Source organism: Heteronotia binoei, chromosome 3 (genome assembly GCF_032191835.1).
Source record: "Heteronotia binoei isolate CCM8104 ecotype False Entrance Well chromosome 3, APGP_CSIRO_Hbin_v1, whole genome shotgun sequence".
Classification (NCBI taxonomy): Eukaryota; Metazoa; Chordata; class Lepidosauria; order Squamata; family Gekkonidae; genus Heteronotia; species Heteronotia binoei.
The window spans coordinates 81,753,734-81,770,653 of NC_083225.1; the positions used below are offsets into that span (position 1 = coordinate 81,753,734).

General features: G+C 39.5%; 1 protein-coding gene across 3 annotated transcripts in view; it reads right to left on the reverse strand.

The window, feature by feature from the left end:
• Nucleotides 1-16,920, reverse strand: part of DMD (dystrophin) — a 1,885,017-nt gene that overhangs the window by 454,421 nt on the left and 1,413,676 nt on the right. For all 3 annotated transcript variants that reach the window (XM_060234097.1, XM_060234096.1, XM_060234099.1), the window contains one exon: nucleotides 2,719-2,873. In XM_060234097.1, coding sequence (XP_060090080.1) covers nucleotides 2,719-2,873 — 155 coding nt within the window. The remainder of the gene's footprint in view (nucleotides 1-2,718; nucleotides 2,874-16,920) is intronic.

Below are 16,920 nucleotides of genomic sequence, written 5' to 3' on the forward strand. Positions count from 1 at the left end.
TATAAAGACAAGAAAAGCACAGTTATACAACTTCCTTTCAAAAATACCTTCCTTACAAAATTTAATGCAAAATGCCTACTTAAGTGTTGTGGCATAAAATTTCTATAAAAGGCAGGTAGTATCGAGGTTCTTCACAGAGCATACTTCTATAGGGAGGAACTTCCTTAATGTCAGAGCTTTATGGCAGTTACTTTCTTAGCTGTTACCTTTTCCAAATTTTCTCCCTGTTAGCTCTAGCCCCATAGTGATTTGCTTTATCCCCTGATTTTTGTGCCTTTAGTTTTCATCTAGAGGTTTCCTGTTTTGTTTTGCTTTCCCCCAGTTTTTTTTCCTGTTTTGTTAGAGAAGCTGATTTTGAGTTGGCTTTTTCCTCATGCATAATGTTTCTGTCTGTTTTCTTTGTTTTGTCCATTCTTATGTACCTTCAGAACACTTTTTGATGACTGGACTGTTTTCCTCAGCAAACCATTCCCTTTCCTCTCCTCATCTTGAAGATGAATATTTTCTTTTATTTTTTCCATTTTTTTTAAAGGCACCACAATACTGATATATTGATAAACAGTTGTAATGACAGGCCACAGCCTCACAGAATCATAGAGTTGGAAGGGGCCATACAGGCCATCTAGTCCAACCCCCGGCTTAAAGCAAGATCAGTCTAGAGCACCCCTGACAAGTGTTTGTCCAGCTGATGCTTAAAGACTGCCAGTGAGGGGAAGCTCACCACCTCCCTAGGTAGCTGCTTTCACTGTTGAAGAACTCTTACTGTAAAAAAGTTTTTCCTAATATCCAGCTGGTACCTTCTCACCCCTTAATTTAAACCCATTATTACAAGTTCTCTCCTCTGCTGTCAACAGGAACAGCTCCCTGCCCTTCTCTATGTGACAGAACTTCAAATACTTCCCCCCTCAACCTCCTTTCCTCCAGACTGAACACTTTCAAGTCCCTCAGCATTTCCTCATAGGGCTTGGTTTCCAGGATCAGCCTTGTTGTTCTCCTCTACACCCACTCCATTTTGTCCACATCCTTCTTGATGTGGTCAAGCAGGTGTGGCTTAAAGCATGCATATCTTTAACTTCAGTACAATATGAATATTATCATAAGAGAGTGAACACTGACTAAAGTATTGTTTAAAATGAAATTAACCGAGGGAACATTTTTCTAACAGTTTCAAATCTAGATAATTTCTGACAATTTCTTTGTTCATTCTACCTTTTTTCCTTTTCAAGACACTGGTATTCAGCTTCCCAAGATGCTGCTGTTAATTTATGTTCCACAGACCACAAGGCCTCTGCTACCTGTGCTTAACACAAAATACATTTATTTTTATGATAATAAATGCTTCTAAAAACTGAGACATGTTTACAGTGCATTCTGGCTCTTGCCCAAGTAGTCAGAGCATATGCCTCTAGTGTATCTTTCTGGCTACTACAAAAATGAGCGAAAAAGAAAGCATTCATCAAACATTAACAAACTTGGTAACTACAGAAGAGAGAATGTCATTCTCATTATGGTTTAATGTTATTTAAAAATGTTGGGGCAAAGGGTAAATGCATTGCAAATCAATTGCACATCTCACTAAACTCAACAAAATATATCCTGGCAAATGTTCCCATGCTGACTTATTTTTGTGCTGACACTGGTGGTCTCTCTCTCTCTCTGTTTGTCCAGCACAACATATACTACTGACCAATACTCCTTCTAAGCTGTGGAGTCTTGTGAACAATAATTCTACTTCATGAGCTACTGGCATTAAAGTAGTTTGCTCTGGGGCCTTTTCTCCAGAGCTAAGACAAAAATGTGTGAGCTAGCTCTGATTCAGAGAGAAGGGCAGGGTATAAATATGCAGTCGTCTTCTTCAGAGTTGGGGAAACAAATGATAAGCCTTAAGGCTTTGCCATCATGGGCTGGAATGTGCCCTCTCTCCCTTCTATGCATTGGTGTGCAAGGCCATGATGAGTAGTCCAGAAGGATCCTGGACCTGCCTCTGAGCCAGGGTGGGTTTGGCTTGTTAGGACACTTGCTTTGCAAGCACAATACAACCCCCATGATTTTGTTATGTTTTACACTGCAGATTCTTCTAACCTTTTTATAAACTCATTTAAAACATGTTAAAACATTTTTTTATTTGATTGTATACTTAAAGCCTAATATTAGATTCTAATTAGTAAAAATAAACCCAGTTTAATTATTATTATGGATCTCATTTACTACACAACAATATGAATCAATGGATCTGTTTTTTTACTACCTTAATAAAACAACTTTTATTCTACAAAGTATTCTTCCTAAATTTTACTGGATATAACAAATGACATAATTGTGTTATGTCTAATAGTACGATGTCAGAAACAGGTGATGATAAACTCTACTTCAGTAATCATGGCACATATAAAAATGGATGGCCTGGAGCAAAATACCTTTATGTGGCCAGGAGACATAAGCATTTCCAGTAACATTTAATGCTAATAGAAAAGAGCAAAAATAGCTATTAAATAAAAAAAATTGAAAATAAGAATAGTATTATTTCAAAGGAAGTATTCCCAGTCATATCACTAGAAACATTTATGGGGTAGGGATGGGGAATCCAGGAGAATACTGTTCCCCACATACTTCTTAAGACCTTTACATTTATTTTTTAAGAAAAAACTTTCATGAAGAAAAATAGGCATACCATTCAGTTAAGTTTTAACAACAATGATGACATACATTGTGTCCTACCTCTTATTAATGGTGGCCCAGGCATCATTAATGTTATTGGTCATAAATTCTACTTTTCTGGTGTCATCTGTTGAGTAATCCCGGAGAAGTTTAAGAGCTAAATCATTTGCCACATCCACATTTATATGCCATTGCCGCAGTTCTTTTGCAAATTGCTGAAAGAAGAACAAAAAAGACCCCAATTTCATCTCAAGCTTATTAAATATGTCATGTTTCAAACACATCAAAAGATAATACAACATCTTCAGTTGCATTTTTCAGGTCTCCCATTGTCTGTGGTCCATACCACATCAGCCATTGGCCCATGAACCACCATGCCAAGACAAGCTGCATGCCATTGGCTGGGTCCATTCCTCTACCCTGCCTACTGCCAGCCCCAGCCCCAGGACAGATGAGGATTGGGCCACTGGTAGGCAATAGGTGTTTCTAGACAACCAAGTTTGCTTCTGTCAGTAAAATGCAACCAACCTTGGTTCTCTCACTGAAAGGCAGGGGGAGGAGGCTCTTTCTAGGCCTCTTTCGGCTTTTGAGGGAGGATTGATTGGGTTGGTTGGTAGGAAATTCCTGGAGATTTTGTGTTGGAGTTGGAGTTTAAGGAGGGCAGGGTTTGGGGGAGTGGAGAGGTCCCAACTAAATAGAATGCCATAGAGTCCACTCTCCAACACAGTTATTTTCTCCAGGGGGAATCTGTTGTTTGGAGTTCAGTTGTGATACCAGATCTTCAAGCTTCACCTGGAGGTTGGCTATGCTATGTCTCACTGCTCACTACTGCAAGGAAAGAGCCCAACCTGTCAGCCTGACATCAATACCTGGAAAATTTAAGAACAAATCATCAAACAGTCGGTTGTGGAACATTTAGAAAGAATGGATGTGATTACTAAGAGCCAGCCTGGGTTTCTAAAGAACAAGTCATGTCAGACTAATCTGATCTCTTTTTTTGAGAAAGCGATTACCTTGCTGGATTAGGGGAATGCTGTAGACATCCTTTATCTTGATTTCAGTAAGGCTTTTGATAAGGTTCCAAATACTATCCTTGTTGAGAAGTTGGTAAAATGTGGTTTGGATCCTGTTACCGTTAGGTGGATCTGTAATTGGTTGACAGATTGCACCCAAAGAGTGCTTGTGAATGGTTCCTTATCCTCTTGGAGAGGAATGACAAGTGGAGTGCCTCAGGGATCTGTCCTGGGACCTCTTTTGTTCAACATCTTTATCAATGATTTGGATGAAGGAATAGAGGGAATGCTTATTAAATTTTCATATGATACTAAATTGGGAGGGGTTGCAAACACAGAAGAAGACAGAAACAGGATACAGGATGACCTTGACAGGCTGGAAAACTGGGCTAAATCCAATAAAATGAATTTTAACAGGGATAAATGTAAAGTTCTGCATTTAGGTGGGAAAAATCCAATGCATGGTTATAGATTGGGGGAGACTTTTCTTAGCTGTAGTATGTGCAAAAAGGATCTAGGGATCTTAGTGGATCATATGCTGAACATGAGTCAACAGTGTGATGCAGTGGCTAAATAGGCAAATGCAATTTTAGGCTGTATCAACAGAAATGTAGTGTCCAGATCACGTGATGTGATGGTATCGCTTTACTCTGCTCTGGTAAGACCTCATCTGGAGTATTGTGTTCAGTTTTGGGCACCACATTTTAAGAAGGATATAGACAAGCTGGAACGGGTCCAGAGGAGGGCGATGAAGATGGTGAGGGGGCTGGAGACCAAGTCCTATGAGGAAAGGTTGAAGGAGTAGGGATGTTTAGCCTGGAGAGGAGGCAGCTGATAGGTGATATGATCACCATCTTCAAGTACTTGAAGGGCTGTCATAAAGAATGGTATGGAATAGTTTTCTGTGGCCCTGAAAGATAGGACCAGAACCAATGGGCTGAAATTAAATCAAAAGAGTTTCCAGCTCAACATACTAATGTAAAGTACTGGGGTCGGCGCAGTAAGAGACCAGAGTCGGAGAGTGATTTCAGCAAGCTTTACTTCAGGAACACACACACAGACTGAGCTCTATTCAAACTTCCCACTCTTTTATACAATTCTTGCCCCCTTCTGATTGGTCCTTAACTATCTACATGGATTGGCTATTTACAGGGCCCTAAGGGCCTATCAGGGTACAGTATGAGCCTAGATGTTGATTGGCTACTTATGTTTCAATCCTTCCCCTGATTGGGCACGCTTAGGCCTTCTCTGGAACCCTGGTGTGGAGTACAAGCTTTGGCTTGTTCAGCTTCCCTCCAAAAGTAACAGTTCCCTCCAAAAGTAACAGTTCTCCCATTTAAGCCTAGGACACAACACCCCTCCCCCCATAGTTCCAGCTATCAGGTGACATAGAACTTCCTGACTGTTAGAGCGATTCCTCAGTGGAACAGGCTTCCTTGGGAGGTGGTGGGCTCTCCTTCCCTGGAGGTTTTTAAACAGAGGCTAGATGGCCATCTGACAGCAATGAAGATCCTGTGAATTTAGGGGGAGGTGTTTGTGAGTTTCCTGAATTGTGCAGGGAGTTGGACTAGATGACCCTAGAGGCCTCTTCCAACTCTATGATTCCATATAGTTTGGCCTCAAGACTTTAGAGTGGCTACACATTTACATATCACACCCAATTTTTTAAATAAACCATTCAATTAATTATGGAACATTCTGACTACAATGATCTCTGCGGTAATGACCAGGGGTTGTTTTGCAGACAAATAGGTGGTTGAGCTCATCCAGGGATTGTTATGCAGCTGCAATACTATTCAATGGACAAGGAGGTGGAACTCTCAGAAGGAGGAGGTGGAACTCTCAGAAAGGTTCAGGAGCTGTGCTTCTGTGAGCTCCCACTGAATCTGAGGCCTGGTAATGACCAATATAGGGAAGCAAGAGAAAGGGTACTTTCACATAGCGACAGTTTGCAAGTGGATTTTGGTATTCTTACACAGTAAAAATTCAGTTGTGAAGTGTGTTATTTGATGTGTGTGAATGCACCCAAAGAATGAGTGGGACATAAGCATAAACTCAGATGCTCTACAAATATTTCAGATTTCTATTATTGTTTTAACATAGATTATGTAATGAGTGCCACCTACTGGAACAATATTAAGCATGCAAATATAAATTCTTGCAAAAAGGTTTATTAGAATATTAATCCATTATTAATATATATAAAAAGCCTTTAAGAAGCAAAGCAGAATCATAATTGTGTATTTAAAATTTCGTCCCTCTTTATCCCATAGTTCCTACAATCACACTGAAATATTTCAGCTGAAATGTAAATCAGGTTGTGGATATAGAATGGTACACAGATTTCTAACTTTATGTTTAACAATAAGAATCAAATAATAGTACACATATCTATAATCTTGATACATTTAAATATAATTGTTTTGCCATAGCACCATGGTTCCAGTATCAACAGCTACACTTTATTTTACTTAACCCCAGAATTGTGGAAATAATTGATAGGCCATTAGCAATTTTCGAAAACTTGTTGAGAAAGAACCCAAAACAAGCTAAATCTCTAACATCAACTATTTATAACTTGCTTAATGTTAAGGATTGGTCTGGAACCACAAGTCAGCAGAAGGCCTGGGAAAAAGACTGTGGTATATTATTTACTTTAGAACAATGGCAGACCATTTGGGAATCCCCACTTTATACCACATACTCATTAAATTTAAAACTCCAAAACTATAAACTTTTTTCAAGGTGGTATTTGACACCTAAAAAGCTTTTTTTAGCACATATAAAGCCTACTCCTGAATGCTGGAAGAACTGTAAGCAGGAAGGGTCATTTCTGCATTGTTGGTGGCTGTGCCCGGAAATCAATACATTTTGGGGGGAAATTAAACCCATAGTAGACAACATCATAGAGGGAGACATTCCCTTTACACCAGAATCCTTTCTTTTAAATTACTGGCCTAATATAAAACTTTCTCAGTTGAAGAAAGAATTAGGAACTCTTTTGTTGATGGCAGCAAAGCTCTTGATTGCCCAATATTGGAAACGAGATGTGTCCCCTAACAAACAGCAATGGTTGACCAAAGTGTGGGAAGTAGCAGCTCTAGATAAATTAGCTATACAAATCAGAGTATTAGACATACAACAGAAGAACAATAACTTTATTGAGAAATGGTTTCCTTTCTTTAACTATATAAATTTAGAAGAAGATTTTGAAAAATATATTCCAAAAAAGTATATTAATTTTTCATTTTATTGAAGATTCTTTTATATTACAAATTATAGGTTATTTATTTAATGATAATGTACTATAAACATGGGTGAAATGTGTAACAGTGGAAAACAATCAAAGGGTTTAGAGGCGCTCTACTTAACATGAATGATATTTATGCCATGACTATAATGTACGTATATCATTGTAAGTATTTGTTGTTGAGTGTGTATTTGATTGTTGGTTTTGGTTGAAAAATTAATAAAAATTTTAAAGTTTAAAAAAAATATATTATTTTTTAATTTATAATCTGCATAAATTTTCAAGCAAATTGCTGTACAAATTTAAAACCATCTTTAGGAGAAAAAATGCAACAGTGAGACTATCAAATATTTTTTTACAATGTACTATTCCCCCTGTGAAAACAAATCAGTTTTAGTGATACTGGCTTTTGTAAATTACTTTTAAATTATCAAATATTACTGAATTGATCAAAAAGAAATATGTAATTCTATTAGATGTACTTACAGTACAAAGAAGATTGAGTATCATGTATATCAATGACAAACCTAAGTATTTGTTGTTGAGCTTTCCCTTGTAAATAAGTAACAGTGCACTAGTAACTGTGACCACATTCATGGATGTTCTTGACTACTGTGACACAGATGGTGAAAGGACTGATGCCATACTTAATGTGTTTCTTTCACAGGGAGCTGACCACAATGTTCAGAGTGTAAGATGATGGTCACCCTGCTTGTGTATGCAGTACATGGTTGTCATGTTGTTGCTGGCTATCTGTAGGGCTGTGCCATGCAACCTGGAGGAAACACACAAAGTCTTCCCAGTGCAAGACCAACACACTAGGAATGTGATGTGTGTTTCTGCGTTTGTTTGGGGGGGTGGGGGGGAGTTATGCCTAAAAGCTACATTTAGAAGTTTCCAAATTGATGGCTTTGTGCAGGTGCAAAACTGTCAGTGACTACAAAGAAATAACAACTAAAAGCCTTTTCATTACAAGCCATATTAGATTATAACTAGCATTAGTGCAATATAAAAAGTAAAATCTATGCAATACAAATTTTAAAAGAAATGGCCAAATGACTTCTCCTACCTTCAGGTGGCACTAAAGTTCAAAAAAGGTAAAGTACACGTGGCTATGACAATCCTAAATAAGACCTTTTTCAATAATTCCATATAAATATTAACATACAGATCTAATTTTCATTTCTTTAAATATAGAAGGCACACTTTATAGGATTTTAAAATAGGTTTTTCAAACTTCATAATCAATTGTGTGACTCGTTAATTGTGTGACTTATCCAAGCTCAGCTGATTGCAAACAGCTATCCCACAAAAGTCAGTGTGGTGTACTAGTCAGAATTTCAGACCAGAATCTGGGAGAACATTCTACCATGTAAGCTATGTGTGATTCCAGGCCAGTTCTCAGTTTAACCCACCTCCTGGGGTTCTTGTAAGGATAAAATGGAAATGAAGATGTAACCTGCTTTGGGTTTCCATTGTTCAGTAAGGTGGCATATAATACCGATACCCTAGTTGGCCTCTGAAATGAGGAAATGACCTGGGCAGTTGACAAGATTGCTCCCAGGCACCCTCTCTCAGATGTTAGTGCCCAAGTAGTCCCTTGGTTAATGAGAAGCTGCACATGATGAAAAGATAAGGGAGATTGCTAGAGTGACAGAAGGGAAGATTCAGGTCAAATCTGAAAGGACACAGGCAAAATCTCATTTTAAAGTATACTCTGTGGCAGTGATGACAGTAAAGAAACAACTTCCAGTACCTTTGTGTTTGTACAGTGTAAGCCAACAGGTGTTCCAGGTGTTCAGAGGCCTGTTAGGATCTGACCTATAGGAGGAGATAGACTACTTGATGCCCACTATGACTGTTTTGCTTAACACTTTGCAGAATCTTTTGTATCTGTTTCTACTTGGACTAAGGTTGCCAGGTCTGTGTCAAGAAATATCTGGGGACTTTGGGGGTTGGAGTCAGGAGCATGGGTGTGACACTGACAAGTACGACTGATCTCCAAAGGGAGTTCTGGCCATTACATTTAAAGGACCACATACCTTTTAAATGCCTTCCCTCCATTTGGAAATAATGAAGGAGAGGGGCACTTTCTTTTGGGGCTCACAGAACTGGACCCAAAGTGCTCCCTGGGGAACATGTGGGGAAAGGCGGTCCCTAAGGTATGTAGGCCCCTGGCCATACAGGATCTTAAAGGTGAGAACCAGCACCTTGAAATTAACCTGGTATGCAATAGGCAACCAGTGCAGTACTTTCAGCACAGGTTGGATGTGCTCCTGTAAAGAAAGACCCATTAGCAACCTGGCTGTTGCGTTCTGTGCTAGTTGAAGCTTCCAGGTTTGAGACAAGGCCAGCCCCATGTAGAGGGCATTGCAGTAATTCAATCTTGAGATGACTGTGGTGTGCATCACTGTCGCCAAGTTGTTGCATTCGAGGTAGGGGACCAACTGCCTTATCAGCCAAAGATGATAGAAGGCTGATCTGGTGGTGACTGCCACCTGGGCCTCCATATTTAAAGAGGGATCCAGGAACACCCTTAAGCTTTTGACCTCGGGCGCTGGTGTAAACACATATAAACACAATTTAATGTGTGAACCATCCTTTAAATATTTAAATATGCATTCCCCACCTCATGTTGCAAACAGTTTTCCAAAGATATGTTGCCATTCATCATGATCATAAGAACTGACTCATTTGATGTATGATTTTACTAGTCATTGGAATTTAACCATGTCTAATTCTTAAAGGAGTTTCAACAGTACACTGTTCTTACTGAGTAACACAGTACTTCTCATTTACTCACATTGTTTTCTCGTATTTCCCCCCTCTCCATTTCTTACAGCAGGGAAGAGCATCATATAATAGGATAAACAAATGCCAACCATAGAGTGAATGAACTTTAACTCAAACAATGTGTACTTACAGTTCTTTTCCAGATCTTTTTGAATTTAAATGACTTTGTAATCTCTTCTTAAATATTTAACAGGTAATCTGATATATCCATTACAAAATTACTCACTATTAACTTCAATATTTACCTATTAAATACCTGACATTACTAGGCACTAGCACCAGCAATTTAAAAGAGAATACTAGGCTGAAAACAGACATCCGGTTCAGGGTGGCTTGAAGCAGGCCGGAAATAGAGCACCCTAGAGCTTCCAGACAGTGCTTGGAAATGGGGCAGGCCGTGGGCACACCGGGAGCATCTGGAATGCTCACATGTCCCATCCGCGGCTCCCCAAGAACTCTCCAGGCATTTCCCGGCCTTCCAGATGGCAAAAAGGCACCACCCAGCAAAAAGGCACCACTTTCAAAGATGTGTGCATGTGCACGCACTTTTTTGGTCCGCTTGCCTCCTGCCCCCTGGGCAGCTTTAAAATCCTGTCTGTTATCAGCTTTTAATTCTTTCCCTCTGAGAAAGCAAGTTGTTAGTAACTTTAAAGGATGCCTTCAGTCATCATTTAAATCCCTTTGGTCTTCCTATGAAGACCAAAGTAGATGAAACAAATGTTTTATCAGTCAGCCTATTAGAGTTCCATTGTTTTCTGTCTTAAATTACTACATGTAATGAACTTTTACAATTACACTAATGACATTCTCTCTCTCTCTCTTTTTAAATTTCAGACCCAATTTATCTCTTAACTAGTTTGGATTTCTTCCTTTCTTTCTTGAAAAGGGCTTCATTACTTTAATTCAATTATGATTTTTTAAAGGTCGTTTTCGCACTCACCTCCAGCCGGCGCGACCCCCCTCTTCACCGCGCAGAATCTGCGCGGATTTCACACTAAATGCCGCGGAGCAGCCTTTTGCGCCGGAAACTCCCTTCGCAAAAGCCGCTCAAACGGGAACTGCTTTTTGGCAGTTTACGTTTGAGCGGCTTTTGCGACGGGAGTTTCTGGCGCAAAAGGCTGCTCCGCGGCATTTAGTGCAAAATCCGCGCAGATCCTGCGCGGTGAAGAGGGGGGTCGCGCCGGCTGGAGGTGAGTGCGAAAACGACCAAAGAGTTCTTATTTTATCTGTCTTATTGAATTAATTTGCTGACCTCACAAAAAGGATCAGAAAAATACAAATATGTATCACTCTCTGCTTGCATACATTTAAATTAACTTTAATTAGAATACAGGTACAATAATTTTATTAGGGAATTTTCATTAATTAGGGTCTTTAGTTAAATCAAGTAAGACAATTAGTGAGGGTGTTTCACTCTTACTATAATGGTGCACAAAAATCTAAATATAACTGTGCACGTGTATGCATAATGTCATCCAATTCAAAGTTTTAATATTCCTTATTTATATATTTATTTGTAATTTAGATGTATGGATCACTCAATCCCTGAGTACTTAGGGCTCTGAGCAAAGAACAACAACAACAAAACATATAATCAGAACATATCATCGAAATGTCTTAAAAACTAATTAAAACAATTTCACAAATAACAGAAGATAACAGACTGCTACTCTCCAACCAGTAGCTAGCAGCCATATTTGACCATGTGGCTGGGCCTGGCTGGATGCAGGAGGCCTGAAGCAATGAGGTATCATTAGAACACCTTTGTAACTTACTAAGCTTTGATGTGCCTGCTTTGCTTAAATATCTGGTAAAAAAGGTAAAGGTACTCATTTACCCTGTACTCATTTTACCAGCCTCTGAAGGATGGAAGGCTGAGTCAACTCTGAACTGGTTACCAAGTTTTTAAACCAGGGACAGAAGGATGCATTTCAAACAAACTTTTATTTGATCTTCTGGTTGCTGATAGTGTGCTGTGCTAAGATTATGTTTGTAACCTTTCACTTTTTAAAATAAACCTTTTGTTATTTTGAATGCTGGCAATAAAGCTCTGTACCACAGTTCCCCAACCACCTTAGACCACGCTATTGTAAGAGGGGAGTCCCGGGAAGGGGAAAGGCATGCAGTTGGCAAGTGTGCCAATCCTCCAGGGGTCTAACAAAGAAGAACTTTGGTCTCTACGGCATCCAAGTGCTGGGTAACAGAGGACCTTGAGGCCAGGTCTAAGAACTGGTAAGGGAGATTGGGAGTTCTGTTCCTCTCAGTTGAAAACCCTAAATTGAGCAAGTGGTGGCATTGAATATATGAAGAACATATGAAGCTGCCTTATACTGAATCAGACTCTTGATCCATCAAAGTCAGTATTGTCTACTCAGACTGGCAGCACACCCTAGTGGCAGGAAGTTGAATAGTTCCCTCTAGGAGATGGCAACCCAAGAGGGAGCTGACAAGACTAGGTCTGAAGGTCAAATTGGGCTGGTTCCGTCGCAAATTAAATAAAGAAGACAGTTACCAAGCTCCTGTTTTAGGCATATGACTGAGACTGTTTGATGTTTGGTTTATGCTGTTTTCATGTCCTAGCTAGATTTTTTTTTAATGTTTTGATTTTAATGGCTATTTTCATTTTGTTTTTTAGTTCTAAGCAGCCTCAAGCAGGTTTGTGAAGAAACAGTATACCAAATTTCCAAATAAATAGTTGCCTATCTAGAACTGCTGAATAGTAAGTGGCTGACTGGAGAACAGTCATGGCTTTGTTCCTACCCATTATTATTGATTTTGTAGAAAAGAAATTTAAAATAAATAAATACTTTTACCAGTCATAAGTACTCATTTAGAATCCAGAGCAATCTAGACACTCACCAGATTATAGCTGTTATACATTCCATACCCAGAATTATTAAAGCTACATTAAGCTGAATTTCAGACTTCTCATTCTAATTATTGCTTAGCTTACCAGAGAATATATTTAATGTTCCTATTTGGAAATCAAGATTTATTATGTTTAAAGACAACGATGGGTCCTTTTAACTTATCAGGCATAACATCTCATCAGAAATAAGAACTATCTTCATTACTGATCTGATAAGCAGTCATGGATGGAAACTTCAAAAGCCAGTTTTAATCGCTGCAATACTCAGAACATGTACATGGTAAAGGAAAATGGAATTGAATAAAACAGAATAACTTTTAATTACAATATTCCTTTATATTTGCACATCTATCCTTTTTCTCCTTCTATGATAAATCTGCTATAATGCTGTAAGCAGTTTATATCTCTTTTTCAACCACCTCATAATACATTTTCATGTTTTCAGGGAAATTAAAACAGAAAAATGGTCAGAAAATTGATAAAGGTGCATGAGTTTGTGATATGTGGATGTTATGCTGCAGGTGTAAGACAAGCATGAGACAAAGCTACTGTAAATCTGTTATTGTCACTATTATCAACTTCCAAATACTTATATATCTGATTCTGAACTTGGCAACAGTATGGATTTTAAAAAAAAACCCCAAAAACAAAATCTGCACAATGGGACTAATTACAGAAAGGGGAGATGTATCTATAAACCTGAGAAATCCAGAAAGGATCGTATATATAAAGGGAGTTAATTCCAAGAGAGCAAAGAAGTAGTCGTGAGATTACATCACCAAATCTCAGCTGTCACTTTGATGTTGCCAAGCACTCTCATACAACAGCAGTCCCTACAATAGAAAGGGTAGGAACATAAAGCACCTATCCTCCCTGCTGCAGAAGCCTGTCAACCAGAAGAGCTGCCAAGGGAAACATGGAGTCTCCCATGGCAGTAAGGCAGGGGAGGCACTCATATGAAGCATCTACCTGCTGCATGAGCCTGCTAGCCTGCAATGCTCCCAAGTGGTCTGTCATACCTTCCTTGGCAGTGCTGCTGGCCCCACCAATGGAGTTATAAGGGGGAGAGGACAGGGAAGATAAGCAGGGATTTAAAAATGTGATTTTACCAAAATCCACCCAGGACCTGCTATTGCTCTCATCATTGCAGCAGACAGTATGCCTACTAGGGTAGTCCCAACAAGTACAGGAGACTACTATTAAAGGGGTAAGGCAATCATTCATTTTCAGTCATTCTTCAGACTACAAGAGCACACCTGGTGGGACTTTTCTAGAAGCCACACTTTCAGAGCTCCAAGGAGGTCTTGAAAGGTTTTGTTTTGTTTAAATTTACCCAGCTACAGCTGTAACACTGGGGTGGGGATGAATTCAAACAGGCAATATGGGCTGACATAGGCACCCCCCCATGTCCTGATTAAAATGGCACATTCAAACACGCACATCTGGGTCCCACCTCACTCCCACCCTTGCCTTGTCCTCTGATGCTTGGATGCTGCTTCAAAAATTCACCAATTAGTAACTGATGGCAATCTCTGACGTGCTTCCCTGTTGCCTTTCCCAGCTGTCTGAATGGCCCGGAAGTGGCAGGGAAGCACCTCCCAAGTGCACAAGCGGTGTGACCACTCCCCTGGGGCACATGCAGTCCACCCCTCTCTCAGCAGTGAGGTGAGTGCTGTCTGACCACCCCAGGGCTCCTCAACCTATTCCGGCTTTTTCCTGAACCAACAGGCTGCCACCCCAAGCTGCCCATCGGCTGCCACCCTAAGCTGCCCATCTGTATCCAGCCTGGGAGTCTTCTGGGGCAACCTAAAAACAATCCAAGTCCCCACTTTTTCAGTATGTAATGTACACTGGATGTGCGATCAAATGCTGACAAAAGAAAGCACTTCTTTGTAAAATGCATTATTAATAAGTGTAACTTACTGCAACATGACATGTGGTTGCCTGTTCATGGAATTAAGGTGTTGGACTAGACAAAATGGTTATTTTGCTCTTCTGACTACTGGTTATAACAGTGGAGATGCAAATACAAATTGGTAAATCTGAGACATCAAATAGGAGCTTTTGACAGATGATGAATGCAAAAATTTTGTGGATTGCCTTCAACTGTTAAAGAATCCTGTGGCTGGCTCAGGGTGGTCCAGAAGGCTTTCCCAGTAATTTCAGATGTGTAGGGACCTGGATAGCTCAGGCTACTTTGCTCTCACCAGATCTCATAAGTCAAGCAGAGATGATCCTGGCTAGCATTTGGATGGAGTCTACCAAGGAATACTAGGGTTGTGATGGTGAGTCAGGCAATAGCAAAGGTCTCTTGCCTTGAAAACCCTATGGGGTTGCCAAAAGTCAGCTGTGACTTGATAGTGGCAACAACAACAACAACATGGGACTCTCTGTAGTTCCTGACTGGCAAAAACAAACCAGCAAACAAAACTATACTCTGTTAAGAGTACTTTATTCTCCCTTTATCTCCATTCATGGTTAAGTCCTGGCATGGAAAACAAATGCCAGGATTTGACCCTGTTCTGCCCTTACACAACTTAAACCTGAGAAACTTAAGTGGAAAATTAGTTTTGGCATTTTTTTTAAAGATCTCAATTCTGTTTTCTAGAGTCATCATACACAGAGATGACAGACAACAAATGACCTACCTTGAATAACAACTCTATTATTTATTTATTTATTTATTTGGGATTTGTATCCCGCCCTTCCCACAAGTGGCTCAGGGCGGCTTCCAACAACTATTAAAAGTGGCAAACCATATAATATATTCTTCCTTGAGCACTAGAAATGTATTAGAGGTAGGATGCCAACTACAACTGCTTATGTATTAGAGGTAGGATGCCAAATGTATCAGAGGTGGGATGTCAACTACAACTGTCAACTACTACAACTGTAGTAGGATGCCAACTACAACTGAAAACATTTTTCTTGAAATTCTGACTTATTATTAGATTGTTCCATTGAAATGCTAGCTTATAACAGAAATCGGCCTGATTTGAGTTCTCTTTTGATTTCACATATGCCAAGCTCAGTCAAACACAAAACTGCTAATGCTATCACATTGAGAAGCCTTTATGGATAATTTGACATAATGAGAATCTGGAGGCAGAAAGAGTGACTGTTCTCTTTGGAAGGATGAAAATAATGATATTGCTAAACCAGAAAAAAATTGAATTTATAGGAATGAGATTTTTAAAAGCAACAACAATTTTAAAAGAATGAGATTTTTAAAAGCAATCTTAAAATCATTGATCTGTTGGTTCCAATTAATGTTTTCATATAGTAATTAGAAAAAAATAAAAATTCAGCTATGAATGGACAGTTGTTACAATGTTTCTATCTCTATTTATAGGCAAGTATAAAAATTGGCTTGGTCACAGAAATCAAACTTTGTAAGCATAATGAACAAGCAGAGCTCAGATCAATATTCCCTGAAGTGGGGCAGCTGTCAGGGTACATAGCTACCGGCTGTGTCCACTGATGTTGCAAACCTGCACAGGAGAGGAGACACAAGCACTGATGGCCAGAACAGATAGCAGGGGGCAGTCACAGAATCTGGGGAGACTTGGTAGAGCAGCAGTCACAAGAACAGCAATGACTGGGAGAACAGGAGCAAGTATGCCAGCGGCAAGCTCCCCAGCAGCAGATGGGAACAGAAGGGCAGTCAGAAGTAGCGTGAGCAGTGGCAGCAAGCAGAGGACAGGTATGAGAGTATTGGTGGTAAGTGGAGGAGATAGGGGCAGGCATGTGAGCCACAGAAAGCATGGGAGAAGGGCCCCCTGCCTATCTTTTTCAATACTTTCATGTGACTGACTTCATTTCCTTGGCAGTAAATTCTAAAATGTCATTCTTGACAAACACCAGATTACTAATATCCAAGGTACATACACTCATAGGCAAAATTAAAATGCACACAGGAAATCATGGGTTGTTAAGTACCAATTAATGCAAATGATTGTGGTTTTGATAAAAAAGAGCTGCACTGATAAACTGGAAGTGAACCTTCCATAATCAGAATCTTCCCTTGAAATCTTGCAATTTCAGCTAAATGTCAAATCTGTCAAACTTCCATTTAAATTTCCAGCTCACCACTGTCATGTCACACCAGTGCCTGTATCCATTAAGCAATCCAATCCCTCATCCAGAATCTATAAATGTAAAAAATAGCACTGCTGTTTCATTTAAAGCTGAATCCTATGGAAGGTTGTCAACTGAAATTTAAAAACACACTGCTCTTGGGTAACTAATCCGTATTAAGAAACATTTTGAATATATAACTGAAAGTTTAAGGTAACTACTCACTAATGTAGTTTTTACTTGCGTGCCAGTTTTACAAA